Genomic DNA, 26,369 nt, shown 5'->3' with positions numbered 1-26,369 from the left:
ATCGTATTTAATTAAACTAGAAAAAATCTAGTTGTCTCTTTGATGTAAGAATGTGAGACGGGACAGCTAACAACTGTTAGTCCGTTGGCATTGTGCATTCTGTGTAGTAAAGAGCAGTGGGAATATTTGCTTCTTACAGAGTGGTGTGTGCCTTTCATCTGTAGCCTCTTGGTGGTGGATATGAAGGAGCTTTCTTTTCTGCAGCAGTCTGCTGTTACAAACATGGCTTGTACCATCTAAAGCAAATACAAGCAATAGAAAAGGGCTTTAATAGATGAATAAAGTTGTTACAACTATCTGAGACCCGATTAAACTTCTCACACTGGTTGTGAACAAACACTGAAGAGCTGAATCAGTACCAGCTTTGTTTTTAATATTGCCCGTGTGCTATCTCTCATCAGTTAATAAGAGAACCTTATGAGTTAAAAGTCAAGGATTCACAGCACAGCGAATCTGTGGCCTTTCATTTCCTGCTCAGGAAATTACTTGAAGCATCAGGCCTTTGTTCGTTGTGGAGCATTGTGCTTCTTGGCAGTAAATCTAACGTGGCACAGAATACGTAAAGGCTTTAGAATTTATATCATCAACACTGTGGCTCACATACACCGAGTTTCGGTATTTTTGGTGCACAGAATTCACTTTGAAGTGCATTTGTTAAATATTTTTGTGAAAAAGTGTTAAAATTAACCTAGGGAAGGGAAAGCTACAACTGAGATGTTGTGGGCAAGTCTATCCATTAACTATGTGTGTGTCTTAGTTATTTAGGGTATGCAGTCAACAAATGGAATATGTTCTAATCTCGAAGAAAATCCTAATTGAATGTTTAAATGTTTAGGAAAAGAATATTTCATCATAGAATGGCTTGGGGTGGAAGGAACCCCAATGGTCATAAATCTACAACAGCCCACCACAGGCAGGGCCACCAACCTCCCCATTTAATACTAGACCAGGCTGCCAGGGCCCCATCCAACCTGGCCTTGAACACCTCCAGGGAGAGGGCAAAAAGAATATTTAAGTGGGGTTCTGTTATTTGCTACCATTTTAATTATGCTTGATAAGAAATACTACAAAGCTTTGTTTAAAAAAAAAAAAAAAAAAAAGAAAGAAAAAGTGAAGTTTGTCTTTCTTTTTGTGGGGTAAAATTCTTTTCCCTTCATGGGATGGCAAGGGTGAGAAAGTTGCCCCTGAACTACAGTGAGCAGCTATTGTGGAATGTAGAAAGTGGTAAGCTTACTCTGCCTTCAGCAGTCAGGAGACGAATGACCCCTTTCGTGTTCATTGCCTGTAGGTTCCTTGCTGCTCCCTTGCAGCTTGCAAAGGGCTGAAATCAGGAGGAACCTCATCCTCATGCTGGAATATAAGTGGCAATAATTGTAAACAGATTACTGCAAACCTGTTTTGTTTTGTAATGCTTGGACTTGAAGGCAATTTTTTATTTTATTTTATTTTATTTTTGGTGTGGGGGGGTATATTTAAAACTTAATACTTCTCAGTCTTGGTGTTCAAATAGCATCTCTTCCAAGGTAAAGTTTATTTTTATGTACCCCTCAAGAGATGTTGCTCCCTGGCTAGCATAACTGGTCAATTTTATTTGCTCAAAAGTAATTTCTTCAGGATTTTTGCTTCTGCTTGACAACAAGAAGTTACCTTAACAAAAAGGAGAATCTGCCAAAGGTTCATAGGAATTTGGACCAATGTGAACGTTTAATAGAATAGATTTGGTACTGGGAGGTCTAAAATGGTTACAGAAGGATGATGTATTTAGTTACCTGTTGTAGTCATTCACGCTTCAGTTATACAGAATGAATTTAGCAAAGGTGTCCCTGTCCATCTGTCATCAGTGTATTTTCACCCAGCAAGTGTCACAGCCAGTGGTCTTCAAACCTATATCAGGTGTGGAGGTTTTGTATTCACTGTTGTGGGTGATTGAACGAAGGCTACATAACACGTTATGGTCCTGATTGCTTTAGGAACCTGGTGTGGAAATATTGTGATTTTGACTATATTAGCAATTTTTTTTTTTTTTTTGCATCTGTAGTATAATTAAAATGAAGGCAGTCAATGAGCCCAGCTTTGTTGCTAACAATTTCTTCATAGCATATTTGTGCTTTTCTGGTGGACAAACTACTGATGTTGATAGTGCTTCTTCAGCTGCTCTAAGGGATTTTTTTTTCTCCTTTCCCCCACATATTCCGTGCTGAAATATGTTTTTGCTCCCAGTCAGCCTAAGCAGTGAGATTCCTCACTGGTTCAGGTGCAGATTACTGAGCACCTAAGCAAATCTCCACTGCAGAAAATTGTCAGCAGTAAAAGGTATCCTTGGAGCTTTCTGAGATAATGTTTTGGTTCAAAATATGTTTGAGATACTTTTTTTTTTTTTCCCTGAAATGATTTTTGTTACTAAAATTGAAGAAAAAAGATTTTATTGTAAATGAGTTGGCATTCAGTATTTAGTCCATAAACAGAATTCTTGGTAGCACTAGCACAATTGATGCATACTGCAGTGTAATGCAAGTGGAGCCTGACCAAGTTGGGAACCAAGTCTGTAGGCAACATCTCTGCTCTCCTCAAAAGGATCCTTGTTAGACAACAGGGGAAAACACTAATGAAGTTGTTGGTGTATTAAAAGTGCATCTGAGAATTGATTGACAAAGAGGGTTGTGAGGAAAAACAATCAGTTTTGATCAATACTCTTACACAGATACAGCTTAAAATAGAAGTTAGTTGGTTCATGGGCTGTAGGAAGCTGTCTGGTAATGTTATTTTTCTGTAGCTGACTAAATATCTTGGAATATATTTTCCAGCCTTTTGGCTGCTTTCTGAACACTTTGAGATCATGCTTGGTGCCACTTCCGTCTGTGTGAAAGTGATGACAGAGGTCAGCACTTGTTCATACAGGAGAAATTCTCTGAGATGCTCTATGGATGGTGTGCCTAAGGCAGGCATCCCAACCCTTGGTTCTGCTCATGCAGTTAGGCACCTGGATTTGAAGCACGTACTGCATGTGAGCATCAGTAAGACGCATACCTAACCTAGCAGACAGATTTCATATGCATGTGCAGTTGTGTTTGATTTAAAGATGCTTTCAAATGCTTTTCTTCTAATGGTGTTAAAAAAAAACCAAAATGAATTATGCTTCATGTTTAGTAGGACCTGATAATGTCTGCTATTCAATTTAGCGTTATGTCACTGCATTGCAGGCCTTGTATATGTTCAGCTTTAATTTCACTTTTCATTTAAGTGGGGATTTTAACCATAAACATTTGCAGAGAATGTGTGCTATATTTTCATGTTAAATAGCCGTATCTTTGCACAAATTGAATTTCCTGATGCATTCTAAACAAAAAAAATAATTTGTAGGATGTCACTTTTTACCTCATCCCAAATAAATGTCAGAATTGAGTCAATATGTATTTCAAACTCCATGTAATTCAAATAAATTAAGTCTTCCAGATGGGTTATGTTTTGAAGGAATTGGATTATAATGTAAGTTTTGATTATATAGGTTACACACCCTACTGTAACGTTAGTTCTTATGCCTTTCAGATATATTTCTAACGAACTGTAGGGCCCTGTTGTGTAGAAGCAAACTTTCTGCCCAGGCAAAGAGAGACTGCTGGCCACACTGTTCCTCTGGCTGACTCCAGCAGAGTGCCCATCCAGGCTCTCTCTGGAGATGGGTATGGAGGAAGGTGGAAATACTCATGGATGGAGACAATGGCATTTTAACAGGGAAAGCAAAAGGTGCTCCTGCAAGCAAAGCATTACGAGGATTTCATTATCTACATCCACAGGCAGGCAAATGTCCAGCTGGCACATGGAAAGCAGGGCCTCAGCACGTGTGGACAGATAACACTGTGACTGCACATGTCCCTGCTTCCTCCTCCTTTCCCTGCGCTTCTCTGGCTGAGCACAGCGTCATACAGCAAGGGATGTCCCTTCGGTTGGATTGAGCCAGCTCCTGGCTGTGTGTTCCTAACCTTGTGCCCACCCCTTGATTAAGAGGAGACAAGGCCTCAGTGCTGCACACAGCCTGCTCAGCCGGAGCCAGAATATCAGTGTTACCAGCAGTGTACAGCTGCAAATCTAAAGCAGAGAACCATAGGGGCTGCTATGGGGAAAGCTCACTCCATCCCGGCCAGACACAGTATGAAATGATGATGGCCACTCTTCGTGGTGTCTGACCTTGAGCTAGAAATAAATTAATCCTTTCTCTTGAAGTTGACACTTCTTAAATGGTCATTTAGATTTGATACAGAAACAATTGTATTACACAGAAGCAACTTGTATTCAGTTGTTCTGTTTTATGTCATAACTCCACATAACACCAGAAAGTTCTCCCATAGGCTTCTGGTGATTGAATCCTAGATGGAATCGTGCTTTGAGTTATGTGAGCTTGGGCCAGTTTTGGGTGTTGGTGTTGGAGAGCTTTCCACGTGCTTTTCTGATTTGACTTTTAAAGTTACTGACATAGGAGACCAAGGTCTTTAACATACAGGCACTTGGGTTCAAAGTCCTGGTAATTCTTCCAGCAGCAAACCAGTATGACTATTGCTAGAGAAAGTGTCAGTCCTGATTCCTTGCTCTCTCCCTTGCACTGCTGGCTTGCTTGTGCTGGCGGGATCCATTTGTGCATGCAGGTGTGCAGTGGATCACGTAGAGGACCTGATATATTTCAGAGCTAAATACCTCTTGTCTCCAATCATACTGCACATTTTTTCACTGTGTGTATATACCTGGATGTGTGCATACCTATATTTATTAAAATCATGAATTTGCAATACTGGAAGGCACTTCTAAAAGCTCATCAACAATAGACTAGTGAGTATCTCCTGTTGGAAGGTGTATCTTACATCTGCTAGTTGCTTGTCTAATCTCTTCAAGGCTTCCTGTAAGGTTGCATCTACAGCCTCTGCAGGCAACCATTCCGTGGCCCTTGCTCTTGCTGTTAGAAGCCTTTGCTTTACGGTGAATATTCTGCTCTCCATACTGACATGGAAACATTTTTTTCCTTCCAGCAATCTTCTATGTTCCTAGTTTTGTCTTTACTTCTGCTTAGGACAAACATAATTGGAATAACTTCTTCTTTTTTTTTTTTTTTTTCCTGTACCAATCATTTTTCTTTCTACCATCCAGACAAGTGTTGGTCCATATAATTTATTTTCCCCACTGTTGAGATGTAAACCAGACATAGAAGCTTGAATGAGATTACCTGCATTGAACAGGATTGGAGGTTATCTCTGTAAATATGGCAGAATCTTACTTAAACACTTGTGTATGTTTGTATGTTTTGTGTATTGTATGCTTCCAGGTAGAGTGAATGGTGATGATTTTCTGCAACCTCTGACTCCCTTGATGTGAGTTCTGCCTTCTCATAATTGTGTAGCTGGTCTACAAGAAGCTCCCCAGCAACACACATCCAAGATCTGCTTAATTTTTTTAACTGCTAAGCACCTCCAAGTTAAGTATAGTAGAAAGTTAAGGGTGGCCACTACATGTTGTGCTACACAGTGTAGGAATGGGGACAGGTACTTGTATCTCTCCCATTCCTTACACCCTTCCATTTAACAGCAAACCTGCCCTTTTGTCTAATCTATTTCATCTTTTCCTTATCTGTCTTGTGAGAATGTTATGAGACTATGCCAAATGCTTCACTACCTCCAAGATTTATGACGTGAATTGCTTCGCCTCGATCCACAGGACTGTCATAGAAGGAAATGAGATTAGCTTGACTCAGTCTGTTCTTGGCAAATCCTTCTTGACTGTTTAATCATCTGCTATCTTTTAGGTGCTTACAAATAATACTACTGTTTTTTCAAAAGAAAAAAAAAATTAGACAGATTTATAAGTCTTCAGCCCTTCCTCCCACATATTTTTTCAAAGATTTATGTCATTTTGGTCTTTTCTGAGTCTTTTGCCACCTCTCCATTCTCTGAGTTCTCAAAACAATTATTGATGGCAGAGATTTAATGAGTCTATTCTGCTAGCGTGGTTTCTGTGCCAAGCCATTCATTATCATCAGACTTACCCAACTATTCTCCAATGTTTTTTTATCCTGCAAAAAGCTGAGAGCTTATCTCTCTGTCCCTGCTATTAAATATGCTAGACCACTGGTCACAGTGGATTTCTTTGCTAAAGAATAATTAAAAAACAAAAACAAAAACGAAGCATTAAATACTTAGGCCATTTTAAATTATTTATTGTCTTGTCATTTTCTTGTGTTCAGTTGTGGGGTAATACTTTGATTTTTTTTTTTTCCTGACTGCTACTGTATTTATAGAAAAAAACATAGTCTTTTGAGGTCCAATAATAATTACTATGAATTTTTGTACTACAGCTTTTATAGAATCATATAATCATAGAATCAATCAGGTTGGAAAAGACCTTAAAGATCATTGAATCCAACCACAACCCAACCATAGTACCCTAACTAACAGCCCTCCGCTAAATCTTGTCCCTGATCACCACATCCAAACAGTTTTTAAATACATCCAGGGATGGCGACTCAACCACCTCCCTGGGGAGCCAATTCCAGTGCTTAACAACCCTTTCTGTAAAGAAGTGTCTCCTGACATCCAACCTAAACTTACCCTGGCATAAGTTGAGGCCATTTCACCTCGTCCTGTCACCTGTCACCAGTGAAAAGAGACCAACCTCACCCTTAGATATTGGAAGAGAGCAATAAGGTCTCCCCTCAGCGTCTTTTTCCCCAGACTAAACAATCCCAATTCCTTTATTCTCTCCTTGTAGAGCACATTCTCCAAGCCGTTCACAAGCCTTGTTGCTCTTCTTTGGACCTGCTCCAGCACCTTCTTCAGCATCTTACACATCAACATGTTATGCTGTTCATATTTAAAAGCTCAGTCCTAATTTTCATCTTCTGCATGTAACATTTTTGAATAGGCAGCAACAAAACTAATGATTTATAATGCTAGTAGTATCATAGTAGTACTAGTACTAAAAGTGTAGTAGAGGACTGCAATCTCTCTTCAGTGAAATAGTTTCCCAATTGAACTTCTGACTTCTACCTTTAGTGAGTGCTGTAGGTTAGCCCAAATTGGGAGCTAAGCCCCAGTAGATCGGGGAAGAGGTAAAAGTAAGAAAACTTACAGGTCAAGATAAAGCTTATTAGATAAAGCAATAGATGTGTGCTTAAATAAAGCAAATAAAGAATTCATTCACTACTTTGCATCAGCGGGCAGATGCTCAGCTGTTTCCAGTAAAGCGCAGCTTCATCACGTGTAACCACCTGGGAAAATGAATGCCATTAACTCCAAATGTCCCATCTCTCTCCTCTTTTCCCATATTTTTATTGCTGGTCATTATACTACATGGTGTGAGATAGCCCTTAGGCCTGTCAGGGTCAGTTGTTCTGGCTGTGTTTCCTCTCAGCTTCTTGTGCACCACAACCTACTCACTAACAGGGCAGCGTGAGCAGGAAAGGCCATGATGATGTGTAAGCATCCCCCAGCAATAGTAAAGCATTGGTGTGCTAACAACGTGATTTTGATTACAAATCCAAAATGCAGCACCTTATGAGTTATTATGAAGAAAACTAACCCTACTCAAGCCAAAACCAGTAGCAGAAGGAAAGAATTGTCTTTCTACACTGGGTTTCCTTTTTTTAGAAGGCTATAATAACACTGAATTTTAGATCTTTTTCAGAAATTCTCCATTTCTGCGTTCTTTTCTGACCTCTGTTTTGCTAAAGACAATGTAATCCCCATTCTACATAATATTTTCAACACATTCCTCATTGCTGGCTCATATCCAGTCTATGAGAGTTTTCTCTTTTGTTGTTTTCTTCCAAATCCTGAACCAAATTTTATCACCTGTATTTCCATATCTTCCTAGTCAGTCTATCATTTGGTAGATACCAAACAACAGCTGTTGGTGAATTAAAATCCCCTTACTGCTATTAGAACTTGGGATAATTTTGTTAGCTGCTTGAAAAACTTTGCCTCTTTCATCTTCATGACTTAAAAATAAAATCTATGTTTGCATCACGTGTTTCTCATTTAGAGAAATGTACGTAAGAGTTAGCATGTCCATCTTTGGTAACCTGGGAATTGTACATCTTTCCTTCCTTGTTGAAGAAGCCCCTTGGTTAGTCCACTTGTAAATGATTTCACAAAGCCCTGTGTAAATTATGATTTGGTTATGTTATAAGAATTCAATTTTCTGCTAGTGTCATCATCTCTTGCAGTAATAATAAATGTGTCTGTTCTTATTCTCCCTGCACTTCTGACCTTTTATTGAGTTAATATTCTTCTTTCAATTTTTAGATCTCTATGATGTCTACCTTTGTTTATGCCTCTTTTGATACTTCTCCATAGCTTCATTTCTTTCTGACATGATGACTTGGAAGTTCTCCTTCCCACTGTAGGAAGCCTGTAGACAAAGACTTCATGGTGATCTGGCAAGCAGAGATAAATTCAGATTAATTCTTGGTGTACACAACTGTAGTCTGGGTTGCATCAAGAGAAGCATGATCAGCAGGTCAAAGCAATTCTGCCCCTGTACTCTGCTCTTGTGAGATCTCATCTGAAGTACTGTGTCCAGTTCTGGTGCCCCTAGCACAAGAAGGACATGGAGCTGTTGGAGCAGGTCCAGAGGAGGGCCACAAAGATGATCAGAGGGCTGGAGCACCTCCCTTAAAAAAACAAGCTGAGAGAACTGGGGCTCTTCATCCTGGAGAAGAGAAGGCTCCAGAGGCACCATATAGTGGCCTTCCAGTTGCTGAAGGGGCCTACAGGAAATCTGGGGAGGGACATTTTAGAAGGGCGTACAGCAGTGGGACAAGGGAAGAAGGCTTTATCCTGGAAGAAGGTAGATTTAGGCTAGATATCAGGAAGAAATTGTTTACTGTGAGGATGGTGAGACACTGGAACAGGTTGCCCAGTGTTGCTGTGGATGTCACTCCCTGGAGATGTTCAAGGCCAGGCTGGATGGGGCTGTGAGCAATCTGGTCTAGAGGGAGGTGTCCCTGCCTACAGCAGGGGGGTTGGAACTGAATGATCTTAAGTGTTCCTTTCAGCCCCAACCATTCTATGATTCTACTGTGCACTGTGAATTTTATCTTCCTGCTAAAATGAAATGGAAGGACTTACCATTGCTAGTATATGTCATGAAACTATTGCAAACTATTTTACAAACAGATTTAAGAAAAGCTATGCTGAAATGGACAGTCAGTGCCTCTAAGAAGAAGAAAATGATTGAAACTTGAAAACATCCCACAGATCTACTTCAAATTTAGAGCTAATTTTCCACTTGAATTCTGAGTTTCTTACATAATATACATTTTAGGAGTTCAGTCAACTGTGACTTTGTTCTCCCGTAACAGGAAGGAAAATGTGCGTAAACTAGAGATCTTAGAGTTACTTGACTTCTGATTATAGGCAATAAGAAGACTTTTAGAAATGAAAGTGAGCTTATCCCTGTGTGCTAGAAAGGCACATTTATTTCTTACTGTAAACATTAAGTGCATCTTCCAAAGTAAGATTGCCATGTGGCACTCTGAAATATGTTACAGAATAGGTATTTTTGAATAGCTACTTCAGTGAACTTACAGAGCAATACTGTCATGTGGCACTCTGAAATACGTTATAGAATAGATATCTTTCAATAGCTACTTCAATGAACTTCAAATTTTTTTCTTTTCTTTTCTTTTCCTTTTTTTTTTTTTTTTTTGAACAGCAATTTTAAGTTTTTACTTGGTTTATGTATACGGAACTGTGAACTACAGAGAAATGGATTGATCTCTAAACAAACCCTCTAGCTTAGCACTATTCCCAGAGCCATATATCAGCTCTATTTTAGTGTGACTTGAACAAAGGAACAAACATTTTCAGTCTATAAATGTGTGTCCTTCAATGTAATTTGTATGGAAAAGCCCACCTACAGAATGAGTTGCAAAATAATACTTTCTTGTCAATCTCTTTGTGGCAGTCACGGGGAGTCAGTGTGGCTAAAGCAGTTGAACCACACATCTCGTGCCTACCTGTTCATAGTTTATGCCAACACAACACACTGTTGTTTGTTTTGCATTCACAAGTCATTCTGAAGAGGTTATGACAGACAGAAAATCTTTGCCATGATCCAGCCATCAGACAGAGCTGTGATCATTAGCAAGGCTGAGGGTAGCAGGGTCATCTCAGATTTGTGTGGTGTCGAGCTGCAGAACTAGCATCTAGCAGCAGATAAAATTGCGCTCTGTCATCATGATGGAGAAAAAACTGCTCAGTAAAGCTTGTTGTCATCACTGGAACATTTGGAGAATGCTAAGCAATATCTCTCCTGCAAATTGTTCAATAGCAGGAATGATGTCTGGGTATCTCAGGCACAGCCAACAGGAATATCAAAATCCAAAGACCTGTCTTGTGTTCCTATGATTAAAAATAATGAATAAACATGAAAGAGAGTATTTCTTGGTAACTTTGGGTATGAGACAGAACTAACACCTGCAGACATCCATCTTTCCCTCAACTAGAAAAATTAAACAAAACTTTGTGGGTTAGCAAGACAAAAATGATTGATTTCCATTACAGGCACAAGTAAGGGAACCAAATATTATGCAACTTTATTGTCAAGCAAAAGGAAGAACCATTATTACATGGAGCAGCTGTGATCCCAACTCAGTCCTGAACATCAGGCATATGTTTCCATTTTACAAAAGGGCTCATCTGTCTGACAAGGGCTGGTTTAGACTTGAAACTCTTGCTGGTTTGTTAGTTGTGGTAAATGATCTCATCATACAAAATCATCATGATCTCATCATACAAAACAGTATAAAACTTCCTGTTGTCCTTTTGAGATGGTCTCTTTTTATAACCAAAAAGGGTTCCTCAGAGACGCAGGTATGTAAATGTTAGGTAAAAGATAGTGAGTCTAGCAAGGATAGAGACACTGACTTTACATAAAGTGAGCATGCTAAAACTGAGCCTTAGATGTAGCACGAAACATAGCACCATGAGAACTCGGCCTTTCTGCTACTTTCCTTGAGTAGCTCTCTGCTCAGTCTTTCAGCTTCAGAGTCTGATTTTAACTTTTCATTCTTAATCCATGTGATCTTTGCATGTATGTGAATGCCATGAAATGCCAACTAGGGCTGCTGCAGGGAAGGCACCACTGGAGACTTCCAAGGGGAAGCAGTGACCATTTTACCCGGTGCTTCAGAACAGAGAAAAGTGAGCACGTATTTGAACAAACTTACTGACAGAGCATTCCCAATCCAGCTGTGATGTTCGGTTTACGCTGTACAGCTTACTCAAAGTAGCCAATGGAAAAGTTTTGGAAAGTGAGAGATGTGGAGAGGGGAAAAACAGGAAGAAAAAGTGACAACAGTAAGTGACAAAACGAGTATTAGTTTTCAGTATGCGGGTATAAGAGAAATAAAAGATCCTAAAACTATTTCACAAGTAGTCAAGTTATTGTCTTAGCAATTACTTTCTGCTCATTTACAATTTGTGAGGCTCTATAGGCCTGATATTAAGTAGGAAGCAAATTCTTTAGAAAAAACCTTTACCCTTGAGATATAAGCAACTCAGAGACAGGTGAAGCTGTCCAATACAGAAACAGACCTGGAGGATCCATACTGGACTGTTTCACCTCCGTAGATAATTAATTGCTTTATTGATGTTGTGCTTAGAAGAAAATCTTATGATCAAGCCTGGCCCTTATATAGCTGAGGTAGAAAACGGCTGTTGCTGCCTCTGCTAAAAACCCTTCTCCAATTAAGCATCCTTTTTCAGTGGAAGTACTCTTTCCATGTCATCAATCGCGCTCTAATACAGAAGGTTTGTTAAGCCTTTCATTATAAGACAGATCTCCTACCCCTTAATGCTTCCTCTCTGAACCTACCTACATTTTTCACTGAAGAACATAAAAAAAAATGAGGAAAGATGAGTTTCTACATCAAAGAATTCCTCACATCAAAGCTGACGTGGAAATAACTCTGTGCAACTTTTCACTCCTTTTATTTATTTATCGTTGGTGTTGTACTGAGGCCCGCTGTCCGTGTCCACACGTGCTCCCCAGGGCCACCTGCATCTCAGCTGCCCAAAGCCGGCTGGTGGGGCTCCTAACACGGGGTGGTTTGGGGCTCTGCGGTTGGGTTCAAGGCGGGCCACCACGGTGGGCTATTCACTGAGTATCACTGAGATGTGAGGAGCTGCAGCCGCTGCCCCGAGGCTCTGCGGATGAGGTAAGCGAGGCCGAGGACGCCCGCCCGCACACGGCTCCGTCAGCGGCGTCGGGTCCCCCCTCGGCGGCTTTCCGTCAGCCCCCGCGGGGCCGGATAAAAGGCGGCGCGGCGAGCGAGGAGCAGAGCGTGGCGCTGCCCCGCCCGGCCGGTCCCATGCAGCCCGCCATGATGATGTTCTCCAGCAAGTACTGGGCGCGGAGGGGCTTCTCGCTGGACTCGGCCCTGCCGGAGGAGCGCCCCGGCGGCCTCACCGTAAGTGGCGGGGCTGGGACAGAAGCGGCGGGGGGATCCGGAGGTAGGGCAGCGAGCTGCCGGCCCGCGGGCTTAACTTTGCGGCCGCAGGCATCGCTGGCGGCTGCTGAGAATCCAACGGGTGCTGCTTCCCAGCGCTGCCGCGAGGGTGTCCTCAAACAACAGCGAAAGTTTCGCTAGGAAGGCACGGAGGGTGAGCCGCGCTGCTGCAGCGCTCTCAGAGCGCGGGAGCCCAGCACAGCTGTTCCCGAGCGCCTAGGCTGTGCCAGTGCGCTTACAAGCCTCGCAGCGTGACTCTTGGAACGTGTTTGATGGCAGCAAGCGGCGGTCGGAACGGTGCTCGTGGGGAGCAGCGGTGCAGCCGGACCGCTAATCGGCTCCGAGTAGGCATACGCTGTCTGTAACGGGTGCTGATGTTCTCATCCGCTCTGAATGGGGTGAACGTTTCGGGTTTTCAAAACTCAGAGCTCATAAAGTTGTATGTCAGATCTGCAGCGTGTGGGGGCTTTGGGAATTTGAGTAGAACCCACGGGATGTGCTTGCTTGTACCAGTTGTGAACTGGCCTTGCAAGAAAACATGTAATATCCTTGTTTGTGTGTGCTTTATTTCTGTCAGAAATGTTGAATTAAATGGGATCTGTTTTACATATTTTGTTTGAGTTACTTTGAGTTATTCTGTAATTCAATCCTTTGCTCCTGAGTACTTGCACTTGCTCCAGGCAACTCATTTTCATTAGGATGGTTGATCTGCTTACCATTAAAACACTTTATAATTAAATAATAGGCATGGCTGATAAGATTTGAGCTCTTGCAATATCATAGCCTCTTCAGTTGGGCTTGTGATGATTAGCTAATCTGGTTTTCTTACACTCAAGGGAGGCTTTCAGTCATCACTTCAGGTAATGCTTATTTTGAAGTAGTGCTGAACCTTAGGCAGTCATGGAGGGTGCCAGGTGCCCTTGTTTCCCTGAGGAATCAGTGGTACTGAGGTGCTCAGGATGACTGTGATCCTCTGTGTGTAGCTTCCTGGAAACAGCTTACAGTGAAGAAGCATGGATGCTATATAAACAGCATCTGTGCACTTCATATAGATGAAGACTGCTCAGCCAAATCCCAGATATTGTTGAAGTTAAAGCCAAAGTGACCTTCCACTAGACTGTCCCCAAGCAAACCCCTCGGCAGGAAGAACCATATAAGCTCAATCGCTAAAAAGTAAATGTGTTTAAGTGTCTTCACAAGCAGAATTACTTTTTCCAAATGGTTTAAGTATGATCTGATAAATGATAAGAGACCACAGAGACCTTTGGGTATGTGGTAGGGGTAATTTCACCTGTGCTATTTTAAGTTGTTGCTTTTGGTAAGAAGATGCATTTCAACTAGCCCTTCTTTAAATTCAGTGCATTCTTGTGCTTTTTATGTATATGTGTTGTTATGTGTGTTTATGTATGTGTGTATATATATATACACACATATATATATGTCCAGTGGGAGCTGAATATCCAGTGGTCTCATGCAGCAGAGGGAGGTACCTCAAAGTGGACTGGGATCAGGTAGAAGAGCAAACTAGTTTGACATGTGCCGTGTGGCTGTGTTGAAAGGGTGTGATGCAAATATCTCTGCCAGCAATATTTAGTGCTAAGAAAACTGTCTTAACTAATCCAATTTGGAAAAGGAATTAGAGTAAACTTTACTAATCTCTTTTTCCTGGGACAAAAAGCTCCTTATGAAACGTAATGTTTTTTGGAAAGCACAGGGAGACTTTAGTAAAGCCCATTGCCCTAGACAGAGCCCCAGACATCCTGCACGTGGGATAACCCACCTTGGCAGCTCTAAGAAAACAGGAATAGATACTTGGCTTTAACCAAGAGTTGAGACCTGTTCAAAGAATGGGTGGAATTTTTGATTGTTTTCTACAGTTTACAAAGAACTGTTAGTAGTTGTGGAATTGTTGTATATGTCTCTTAGTTTCTAAGTTTGTGTCTTTTAGCCACCATATTAGAGGTGATACTGTTGTTTAGAAAGTGGTGAGCATCTCACTGAGGACAGCATTTCTCTGAGTCACAACTTGGTTGGAGAATGCAGGCTGGTTTTTGAAAATCATGGTCAGTATTATCAGAACTGTCTACAGAACTTATAAAGCCCAACTTGCTGTTCTGTTGCATCTCAACAGAATTTAAGTTAACTGAAAAAAGTCCACGTTTCTTGGAAACTACTGGATGAGGCAAACCTCATTTGAAGCAAAGTTTTCACCTTCTTGATTAAGATTGTAGATTTCTCAGGAGAAATGACATTACACAGCAACTGTACTACAACAGATAGCATAAAGTTTATATTTTAAATTTAATCAGCATGGCTGACCAGTAAACCCCAGCAATGGAAGAAGGCTCAGCAGTGATGGGTAGGAGGATGTGCCTGTGAAGCTCAATGAATAAGGCTGAATGTGAGTGACCACAGCGTTTGCAGAAAGCTAATCTTATCTTGGTGGGTACCAGGGAGTGGCCTTTGCTTTAGATACATTGCTGCCCTCAGTTACACAGATTAACTGTTGATTTAGGTATCTCTCCAGAGTTACAGCATGAAATGACTCCTTGAGTTAAGCCTGACCAGTATGTGGAAGTGAATACATGGCTCAGCCCAGTATGGGTATGAAAACTACATCACTAATAGGATAACAGCAGGAAAATCAGTGGCCTTAATCCATATATTCATTTCTGGTGACTGGGTACACCCAGCATAGTGACGGTGAGCACAAGATCAGAGAAGCATAGAGTTGTTTGGGTTGGAAAGGACCTTTAATGACCATCTGGTCCAATTCTCCTGCCGTGAACAGGGATACCTACAGCTAGAACAGGCACTTGCTCAGACACTGGTCCAGCCTGACCTTGAATTTCTTCAGGGATGAGGTATCCACTACCTCTCTGGGCAACCTGTTTGACTACCTTGCTGCCCTTATTGTAAAAACAAAACAAAACAAAAAGCCTTTTTTTCTTACATCCAGTCTGAATCTCTCTGTTTGAAACTGTTTTCCCTTGTCCTATCACAACAGACGCTGCTAAAGAGTCTGTCCCCTTCATCCTTATAGCCCTCCTCGTCCTCCCTCCCCCATTAGGTACTGTAAGGCTGATCTCAGGTCTCTTAGAGCCTTCTCTTCTCTAGGCTGAACAGCCCCAGCTCTCTCAGCCTGTCCTTACGGGGAGGTGTTCCATCTCCTAGACCACTTTTGTGACACTCCTCTAGGCATGCTCCAACAGTTCCATGTCTCTCATTTACTGAGGGCTCCAGATCTGGACACAGTATTCCAGGTGAGGTCTCACCAGTGCAGAGTCAAGGGGGCAGGATCACCTCCCTCAACCTGCTGGTCACACTGCTTTTGATGCAACTGAGGATAAGGTTGGCTTTCTGGGCTGCAAGGGCACATTGCAGGCTTGTGTTCAAGTTGTTATCCACCAGTATCTCCAAGTCTTCTTTGCTAGGGCTATGCTCCATCTTTTCATCCCCCAGCTTGTACTAATAGCAGGGATTGCCGTGACCCATGTGCAGGACCTTGCACTTGAATGTGTTGAACATTGTGAGGTTCTCCTGGGCCCATAGCTGGAGCCTGTCTAGGTCTCTTTGACAGGCATCCTGTTCTTCGGGCATGTCAAAAGTACCACACAGCTTGGTGTTGTCTGCAAACTTGCTGATGGTGCACTTGATACCGCTGTCCATGTCATTGATGAAGGCGTTAATGAGGCTTGGTCCCAGTACTGACCCCGAAGGGACACGACTTATCACTGATCTCCATCCACACATGGAGACATTGGGCACCACTCACCGAGTGTCATCTCACAACTAGTAATAGACAGACCAGTAATGCAAATAACACTGAGGTTGTGATTGAACTGTTTACTGAGATTGCAGCTTTTGCCAAGTATCACTTGCATTTGTAGTCTGTTTTCAGTGTGTTAAGTATCACTGCTAAATCTGAATTCCTGTGTAACATCACACATCGTCTGTTAAGAACCTTTCGTACTAAGCATTATGCACCCCATGTGTGGAACGTCTAAAAGCAGCTGGTCAGAGAGTATTGGACTCTTGACAATAGATAATACAGAAGTACAGACTAGTAAAAATCATCTTGGACTGACTTAGAGATAGAATAGCATCACTGGAATTAGTGGTTTTGTGGTAATTCAGACCATCATCTCCTTTTGCTTTCCTTATTAGTCTTCATAGTGTGGCCCTAAAAAGTCAATATGTATCCTGTGTATATGTATATCTGTGATTCTGGTTTCAGGTAAATAAATTAACTTTTAAATTAAGTCTGGATAGGTTCAATTCAGCTATTTTCTAATGAAAGTTTCTCTTTATGTAATATGTCTTACTTTTGGGAAATACCCTTTTGCAACTGAATCAATGCTGTTCTTTATCTGTTTGTAGATAAACAGATCAAGCTCTGGGAAAAATGAGGAGAAAAAAGGCAGCAAGGGAAATGGGAAAGGCGAGTCAGTTTCTGAAGGTGGAAAGACAGCTGTAGTGTTTTCCTTGAAGAATGAAGTTGGCGGATTGGTGAAAGCTCTCCGGCTCTTTCAGGTAAAGCTTACATATCATTGTGCTGATCAGATGACGAAGAATACTGAGGTCAGGCTCTTTGTTGGTATAAATTAATGCACCATAGAGTGCAGTTACTTTTAGTGAATCTGCAGAGTGTAACTTCGGGCTTTATGGGTCGTTCAACAAAGCATTTAAGACTCTCAGAGAATTTTCTGGAACAAAGTGTAACTGTGATGGTGATATTCGCACTGTTCACTTTAGATTTCCAAAGTGTGATTCTCAGCATCATAAATTAGGTTTGAAGTTCTTTGTGCAGACCATGATGAAAGGAAGCAGTTTCAGAGAGCAGTTCAGTGTCTGAATTATATGCTCAAAGTCAGATGGCGATGACAACCTTGTTGCAGAACAGTGTTTGGTCATAAATTTAAGTGCACCTTTAAGTGCTTGCAGGGTCAGAGCTTTCTGTCTAACTGGAACTTACATTGTGAAGCATTGGTTTCCAGATAGATCCCCGTGCAATTGGTGGTTTTCAGTCTGACTGCTGGTACTCTATGTAGTCTGCTTACCTTATTAATACATTGAAGAGGACTTGAAGGCATTTCTAAGGACAATTCAGGCAAAGCACCATGATGAAAACCTTAGGCTGCTCAGTCTGTGCAGTGAAGAAAATGTTAAGAGGTGATTAGGAATCTACCACTTCATGCTAAACCATCAGAGGGGTATAACTGTGGGAGCACAGGGTGTTACTGAGCTTAGATGACAGGAGTTGGTTCTGGGCACAGATTCCCCAGGCTGATGCAGATATCTAGACTGTCCAGATGTTGAAAGTGGAGTGAGCTGAGCTTCTGCTGCACAACAGAAGCAGGAGAGGGCTAAGTAAGCCAATAGGAACTGCAGGAACTGTTTTCAACTCATCTTCTTTCCAAAGTGCAGCTCTGGCTTAAATTATTCAATGGGTTCAGACCCGAAATCCTGAATATATATGTCTGCTCTACCTTGAGAACAATTTGCTTACATACAATTCATTTGGCTTAAATGTATTTGGAAGATGTTGCAGAGAGATCAACTGCATTCACATAGTTGCTGAGCAATTTGAGCATGGGAAGGGTGGGATTATGTTGTCATCTAAACCTAGGGTTAATCAAAGCCACTTTCTCTACTTCAGAAGAGAATGTCTGAAACCATCATCCCTGTCAGTTGAAAAGGAGTCCTGTGGCCTGGTTTACTCAGGAAGAGATCGTCAAAATGATTCTGCTTGGCTTCTGTAATCTGCTGGTCTACAATCAGCAGATTCAAAGCCCTCAGCAAATGGAGTCTTTTCCTTCTGCAGATTTGTTGCGTGAATGTGTTAATTAAGAAGACGCAGTGTATACATACTTTATGGAGTGTGCCAGTGAAATAGTTGCCTACTATGTGGATTCACATGTGGAAGATCAGAAACTGCTGGCTGCCTGTACCAGAGGGGACCTTCATTTGAAATTTGAAAAAGCTTTCCTGAGGAATATGCCATCAATATTGCAATCCTAACTGATATGTCTATATTTAACCCGTTGTTTCTTCTTTCTGCAGGAGAAACATGTGAGTATGGTTCATATTGAATCACGAAAATCAAAGAGAAGGAACTCAGAGGTAGAAATTTTTGTGGATTGTGACTGCAGTAAGAAGGAATTTAATGAGCTAATCCAGTTGCTCAAGTTTCAAACTAACATTGTGTCTCTGAATCCACCAGAAAACATCTGGACTGATGAGGAAGGCAAGGCTATTTCTGTATCGCTGTTTTATAGACTCACAAATGTTTTGCACAGTTATAGCCATAATCTTATATTCAGTATATTTAACTCACATTCTATCTTCTGCAGATCTTGATTGTGTCCCTTGGTTTCCTCGGAAGATATCTGAATTAGACAAATGTTCACAAAGAGTATTGATGTATGGATCTGAGCTGGATGCAGATCACCCTGTAAGTGTAAAATACAATTGTATTGCAGATAATTTGTTCACATTCTTTGCCAGTCAAATAAAAATCCTGTTGACTGCTGGTTTTGAGTGCTTTTCTGAGCATGGTCGGTGTTTAGTTTTGTTCACTGTTTCCAATGAATTAATTATCCTTTTCCGTAGCTGGACATGAAAGAAGGAAGTCCTCCATAAAGGACTCTTGAAAACTTTGTCTTTTTTTCTGTTCTCATTTATTTACTTCTTATTTAGCTGGTTGTTAGAAGTTTTCAGACAGAGAAGAGTTTAGATCGCTGTGACCTTAGGGGCTGTCACAAGTGGCTCTTAAATAAGAATAGATATAAACTTAGTTGTCAGAGAAAAAATAATTGTGGAAAAAGACTTCCTGGCCACTCAGGAGATAATTGCAAAATAAAACAGCAGCACATTCCTGTTTCTGTGTGCAGAAAGGAATGCAACAGATGGGAAGGTGTCTCATATTGTTTCCTGACTTCAGTGACAGGAATCAAGCTTGCATTTCATATAAGTGATACCTGCAGTGGTGCCAAATGTTCAGTGTAAAAAGACAAAAAAAAAAAAAAAAAAAAAAAAAAAGTTTGTTTTATTCCATTTGGCTCAAGTCCGTACATGCTTAACATCTAATTCTTTACATAGCAGATGATTGCAAGCATTTGTGTTAAGGGATTTTCACTTGTTTCAAATCGAGATTTCCACCTTTGGACCTGTTGGTTGAGCAATACTAATGGCAACTTATTGTATTATTCCTACTCTGAAAGCTGAATTCAACTGGTATTTTAGGAAGCTCCCAGGTGAAAGGAAGGAATGAAGTGAAGTACCTGAATATGAGCTTTTCCTGCACTGTGGGCCAGCAGTTGGGAAGCATGTTCCTGGGTCCTGATTTCTGCCACATACTTCTTAGTGACAAGCTAGGATTTACCTACTATTTTTCTCAGAATGGAAAAATCTGTTGATTACCTTCAACCATTAGCAGTAATTTGGTTCAAACAGAGGCCTTAATGGCAACTCATTCTAGCCTTGAGTTGATGATTGTGATGAGCCATTTGATACTGTTTTATGTTCTGAGCTGGTGCCTTCATTAAATTGTTGAGTGCTCTACTGAAAATCTGCCTTCAGTTTTACAGACAATGAAAAAAGACATTTGCATTATATGAATATATATTTTACACTTGAGGGAACTATTATGAACATAATTTACACACCATTTGTTAGCGTATGCAGCACGCTAGATATTAGAGATGGGGGAAAAACTATAAAATCTGTGATTGGCCTTTCAAATGCCAGTTCTGGTGCCTGCTCTGTTCCTTCATAGTAATGTATTGATGCCAGACCAAAGAGAATTGCTCCATTATGGAATCAGTACAGCACTAGTTTAGGTTCTAACCCATTCCATATTGACTAGTGGTTTCAGTCTTGATTTCTCTGCACGTGCTGGACATTTGAGTCACCTATGCTGTCATCCATTCCATTTTGTCTGTTGCATGTTACAGCTGAGTAACAATGCTAGTGTAAAGGGTATTAAGCAGACAGACGTACGCTTCAAAATGTCACAAGTTTTTGCCTGTCAAAAAGCTTCTCTATATGAGCGGTGTTGATTACAGCACTGTTCTTGACTCTTCTGTAGCATTTCACAGGAGGGTGATATGCCCTGTTGAAAGCAGGCCACAAAAATGCAAGATTAGGGAGGCAGGCAGTTGTTTGAGTGCATGAAGTTCGTGATAGTTATGCACAGCAAGTTGATAACCGAATGAATGGCATGTTTAAAAAAAAGTAAATGAATCGTATACTCATAGAATGGCTTGGGTTGGAAGGGACCCCAAGGATTGTCAAGTTCTAACCCCTCTGCCACAGATAATAAATAAGGCTGCTCAGGTCCCCATCCAGCCTGGCCTTACGCATTTCTAGGGGTATCCATGACTTCTCTGGGCAACCTGTTCCAGCACCTCACTATTCTCTCAGTAAAGAAGTTCCCCCTGCCATCTAATCTAAATCTCCCTTCTTTTAGTTTAAAATAATTTCCCCTTGTCCTGTCGCTATCCATCCATGTAAAAAGTTGATTTTCCTCATGTTTATAAGCTCTCTTTAAATACTGGAAAGCTGCAATGAAGTCTCCCCCCAGCCTTCTCTTTTCCACGCTGAACAAGCCCAGTTCCTTCAGCCTGTCTTCATAGGAGAGGTGCTCCAGCCCTTGATTTGTCCTTGTGGCCTTCTCTGGACTCTCTCTGATAGCTCCACATAATAATTCCTGTGTTGGACGCCCCAGACCTGGACACAGTACTTCAGCTGGGGCCTCACAAGGGCAGAACAGAGGAGGACAGTCACTTCTCTTATCCTTCTGGCCACCTCTCTTCTTATGGAGCCCAGGATACCATTGGCCTTCTGGGCTGCAAGTGCACACTGCTGGCTCATCTTAAGTTTTTCATCAGTCAGAACTGCGAAGTCCTTCTCAGCAGGGCTACTCCCAAGGAGTTCTCCCAGCTTGTATACACTGGATTGCTCAGTACCTGAAGGGTGTTTTGTAAGGCATTTGCTGTCCTGTGTGATAGTGGAGGCTTGAATTCTCTCTACAGTCCTCTGACATTTTCCCTTGCTCAGCCCTAGCAGCGCAACTTTGGTTATGGGGCCATAAAATACCTTTTGAGTTTTCTCATGCAAACTCATAAACATTTCAAGTCAAAATACATTGTGTTTTCATTCCCTTTGCAAATCTGTATATGTGAACAGTAAGGAAAAAATGTGTTCTACTTTTCAGCTGTGTCTAGGTGATGGGAGCATCCCATTTAAGTCATGGCACTTGAGGAAATTTAAATGCACTTTCTGAGCTACTAGTTGTGGCACTTAGATAGCTATTCTTTTCCATCTTCAAGAGGTTACAAGTCCTGCTTTGAAAGTAGGCAGCTCTTTTGTAGTCTAAAACCTAAATTGTCTAAATTTTTTGTAGATACAGAAGAGAATGTTTTGATTTTGAATAGCTTGAAGGGCTGTTACTGACTCTAGTCTGTATGTGTAATACAGCTCTTTTGCACTTAATATGCAAAAAGCAAGAACCTGCTGTAGCCTAATATGTAGGGTGTTTGATCTGCAGCTCAAATTGGAGGAATGTGTGTATTTGCTGTTGGAGGCTGTTGGCTCAGTCTCTAATGTGTTGGTTAAGATGGCAACTGCTGAAGTAGCATCTTCAAAATGAGTTACTTGTGAACTCTGGGCACCTTCTGTCTTCTAGTGATGACAGATGTATTAAGAAAAGGTCAGTTATTCTGCTTTATGCCTGCCTGTAGATCTCCATACAGATTAAGGAAAACCTGCATGAGATGAAATGACAGGAAAACAGTTTTGCTTTTTCAGTGCCTTGGAAAAATGACTACCTATGCACAAATGTATCTTAAAAACACCCCTGTGGGACTTTGGTGGGGGGAAAAAGGCAAAAGATATTTTTCTCTTACAATCCATAAGATGGTGTTGATCAAAATACAATATAATTTGGTACTGGATAAACACTTTAATGATTTATAATTCTCACAGCTAATTTTCTGTCTTTGTTATAAATTACTTTCTTCTTCCTTGCTTAAGGGATTTAAAGACAATGTCTATCGACAGAGAAGAAAATACTTTGTGGATGTTGCCATGAGCTATAAATAGTAAGTACTGGTATAACTCTTCCCTGGGCTGCTGACTAGTTAGAATTCATGCTCTACTTCATTCTGTAGCAAGTTTTGCAGTAGACAAAGTCATCCTTTAAACTACCACCGGTTCAGCTATGCAAACCTGACGCTTGAAATCCTGTTACATTTTCAGAACAGATACAGACAAGGAAGGAAAGCACTTGAAATGCAAGCACTACCTTTTCAGCATTTTATTAATAGCAGATTAAACTTAAGGAACTGTTATTAATGAAAAACTGATGTACTGCTGAATTGTATGTAGCTAGTGTCCCTGTGTGGTTGCTCTATGCCAAATCATTATTAGCTATTTGAACCAAAGAAAGTTGTGTTTCTTGTGAGGAGGACTGTTAGACATACCTGGAATAGCACCCAAACGAAAGTGGAGCACTATGCTTCACACAAGGGCCATGTTTGTCGTAACAGTTTGACTCCTACCATTGTAACAGGATGAATTCTCAAAATTAGTCACAATTAGGACTAAAAATGAAAATGAATGACATCTCTACCTTCAGGTACAGGATAAGAGTCAGGTCCTGAGGATCCTAAGATTTGGTCCAAATCTGGGAAAGCTGTAACTTAACGATTAACTTGCAGTTAGCTGTAGCTATCTGAACAAGGCAGTAATAGGAAATGATTCTTTTCATGCTCTTAATATGCTGGATGCTGTAAAATGCCTTTTATGAATGTTGCTACCACGGCTATCAACTTCTCAGAATTCACTGAGTGGATTTCCCTGTAGTTTATGGAACTGGTGTCTATGTATAAGTATGCTGTTTGTGGTTCCGCCTTCTGATCCTTTTCCTTGTCAAATCAGTATTTTCAATTTGCCGCCATGTCTGGAAGTTGGGAAACTTTCTGTGCTACTTAAAAATACCTACCATGTTGCAATTTTCTTCTCAAGTAAGGATTCAGCTAATTCTAATTAGGCTCTGTTTTGTTTGCCCTCGCTCTCAGCGGAAGGAGCATACTAATTTCATGTTCCTTTCCATTTTCAGATTTTTGCTTTTCTTTTTCTCCTTTGAGATTTCAAAGTATATTGTTTAAAGAATGCAGAGCACAACAGTTATTTTCTCCCTTCATGAAAGGCATATCCTATCAGGAAGCAATTCAGAAAAGCATTTTAGAAGTTTTTTTGGTTCTGCTTTCTTTGTTCTTATTGTAAAGTTAATTCATGAGCTGTAGAAGACTGGAGGTTGGGACAGGAAAACTAAGTCTACTTTGTGACCATATAATCCTATTTATCTTTCTCCTTCAGTTTTGTTCCATTCCTGTTGTTATGCTGTTACCAATACAGTAAATGTCCAAGCACCAGTGTTTGGTTTTCCTTTCTTCAGCCCCCGGTGGCATTTGTTTGTCTGGGTGCTCTTACAGCACACTGATGTTCTGCATGATGGGACAGGATGGTGGGTGGAGAAGCTTCCCAGGCTCTGTGTTTTGATCCCTTTGTCACTGTAAGTCCTAAGCTTAGCCAGTTTTCAGATTAAAGTTGAGGCAAGTTTTTTGTTTGCTTACAGCTGATTGATTTTATTTCCCAGTCTCATGCTTGCTGCAGAGTTAGTTATTCTTTCCTAACATTTGCTGCAGTGTGAAATGTCAAGCAGATACCTGTGGATGAGGGCGTACTGTGTGCTTCTAGATCTCTCTTGGTAAACTAGGACAGTTCTCCTCTTATTAGTAAGGAAAATGGTAGCGTCCTGCATCTCACAGCTGCTAGGCTGTTGGCAATATCTTCCTCTTTTCTCCCCCTCTAAGCTGTCTAAATGCTGGAAAGGTCCTGATGGCTCACTGAGCAGTGGTTGGTGTTCTGCTAGAAGGATTTATTTCTCTGAAACTGGCAAGAAACATCTTTTCTGAGAAATCTTGCACATTTCCAGAAAAAGAGATAAAAGGAAGGAAAATGCTTTTTCTTCTTTAGATTTTGAAGACTCAGTACCCATTTCTGCAGATTACAAAAATCAAAAAAATTGAAACAGGTTATTTGGGGGCAAATCTACTCACAAATACTCCCTCATCCCAGTGATATTTTCAAATGTTGTAAGACATTTCACATTCTTCATGGTAGCAGCTGGAACAGGAAAATGAGATTCTTTGAATGTTTTTAACCAAAAAATGGCTTAGAGGCCACTGACCTTCACAGTTACCTAAAATGTGGCAAAAACTCATTCATATTCCTCAGATCTGCCAACATGACTTTTTTCACCCCTCGGACATGCCATATCCATGGAGCTGTACAGTCGGTCTCTCTCTGGATACATCTGCTCTTAGAGACAGCCCAGCGAGGAGAAAATCAGGAGGAGCCTGTGCTGCTGCAGCTGAACTATTTCTGCTACCCATGCTGGTGCATTCAGAACTAGTTTAGGTGTCTTAACACTACATTGCAGTGTCATTGCACCTTCTTTTCTGGAGAAGACTACTTATTATTTATACAAAAAGAATAGGTATGTCAGGAAATGTTGGGAGAGCTTCACAATAGGGTAAAATACAACTTATGGTATAAGGGCTTCTCTTAGAGGCAAATTTAGAGCATTGTCGCTAACCTCTCAGTATTTCTTCCTCATTGAAAGCTGAGGTTGATGCATTGCTAATTTTCATCCTCCAGTGTTTAAAAAACCCCGCAAACTTGGTTCCTTAAAAAAACGAAGAGATTTGGCCGCAAAAAAATTGGCTCAAGGAAATGGCTCTGTCAAAAATTATTGAGTTGAAAATCCCTGACTGACATTTCCTTTATGAGATGCTGTTCTGAAGCAGTAGATGTCCTTCTTTAATAGAACATAAAGAGGCCTCAGCTGGGGACAGAGAGAAAAACACTAAGATGTGAACCTACAGGAGCAGATCCTTGCTGGTGCTAGGTGTTAAAGGGAAAGATGTGCTAATAGAGCACATCAATGAAGATCAACTCTGTGAAATAAATGGACCAAAAAATAAATATTCCTCCCTCCTTCACATAGCTTATATCCTAAAGATAGTGAAAATGTGTTAAACTTGCTAATTAGCCCTTTGAGACTGATTAGAGATTGCAGAAGTGTTGAGAAAATTAAATCTGGAAGAGAAATGCAAGGCTTATAGAGGGGATTCATAATATGAGTTGATAGCTCATGACTGTGGCAAAATGGAAAGACCATTTTAATAAGGGGAAATGAAAATTCAGGTTAGGTTAGCCTTTAATGTCCTTGTAAAGCCAGTTTGCTTGTGGCTGACTAGGCTGTCCTTTGGTGTGATTTATTGGGTGATGAAAGCAAGGTGGGTCATGCTTGTAAGAGGGTGAGAAAAGTGAAAGAATGGCACAATCCACCCTTGAGTCTGGCTACCTCCATCCTGTCAATAAAGAAAGCACTCTTAATAAAGAAAGCAGTATCACCATCATCTTTAAATAAGATCAGTGCTACTAGGCATAAATTCTAATAAGGAATTAATGTTCAGTGAACCTTATTTCAGTACTAATGAATTAATTGAAACAATTACTGTATTATAAACCTCCTAGAGAAGAGTGAACAAGCGTCAGGACCCTGGTTTTCCTTATACTTTTCTAGTTATGTGCTAAATAGAATCTTGATTTTTTTTTCCCACTGGCACTCAGATTTCTTCAGCTTTGCTGGGCCAGTGCTGACCTGTAATGGCAGTATCCATAGCAGATGCTGCATCTAGGGAAAAGGGATGAGGCTCCTGCACAGCTCTGGTAGCCCCAAGTGGGTGGAGTACCAGTCTATTTGTACCTGGTGTGTATGATACGATTTAGAGTAGCTCTGTTA

General features: G+C 40.9%; 1 protein-coding gene across 1 annotated transcript in view; it reads left to right on the top strand.

The window, feature by feature from the left end:
• The first annotated feature begins 12,194 nt into the window (after window positions 1-12,194).
• The window catches only part of TPH2 (tryptophan hydroxylase 2), a 53,992-nt gene continuing 39,817 nt past the window's right edge, over window positions 12,195-26,369 (top strand). The window contains exons 1-5 of the mRNA XM_052668951.1: window positions 12,195-12,454; window positions 16,874-17,026; window positions 18,557-18,740; window positions 18,847-18,947; window positions 22,529-22,596. Coding sequence (XP_052524911.1) covers window positions 12,356-12,454; window positions 16,874-17,026; window positions 18,557-18,740; window positions 18,847-18,947; window positions 22,529-22,596 — 605 coding nt within the window. The 5' untranslated portion in view covers window positions 12,195-12,355. The remainder of the gene's footprint in view (window positions 12,455-16,873; window positions 17,027-18,556; window positions 18,741-18,846; window positions 18,948-22,528; window positions 22,597-26,369) is intronic.

This window comes from Tympanuchus pallidicinctus, unplaced genomic scaffold (assembly GCF_026119805.1).
Source record: "Tympanuchus pallidicinctus isolate F22 unplaced genomic scaffold, pur_lepc_1.0 scaffold8, whole genome shotgun sequence".
Lineage (NCBI taxonomy): Eukaryota > Metazoa > Chordata > Aves > Galliformes > Phasianidae > Tympanuchus > Tympanuchus pallidicinctus.
This window is presented reverse-complemented; position numbering and strand designations above follow the sequence as displayed.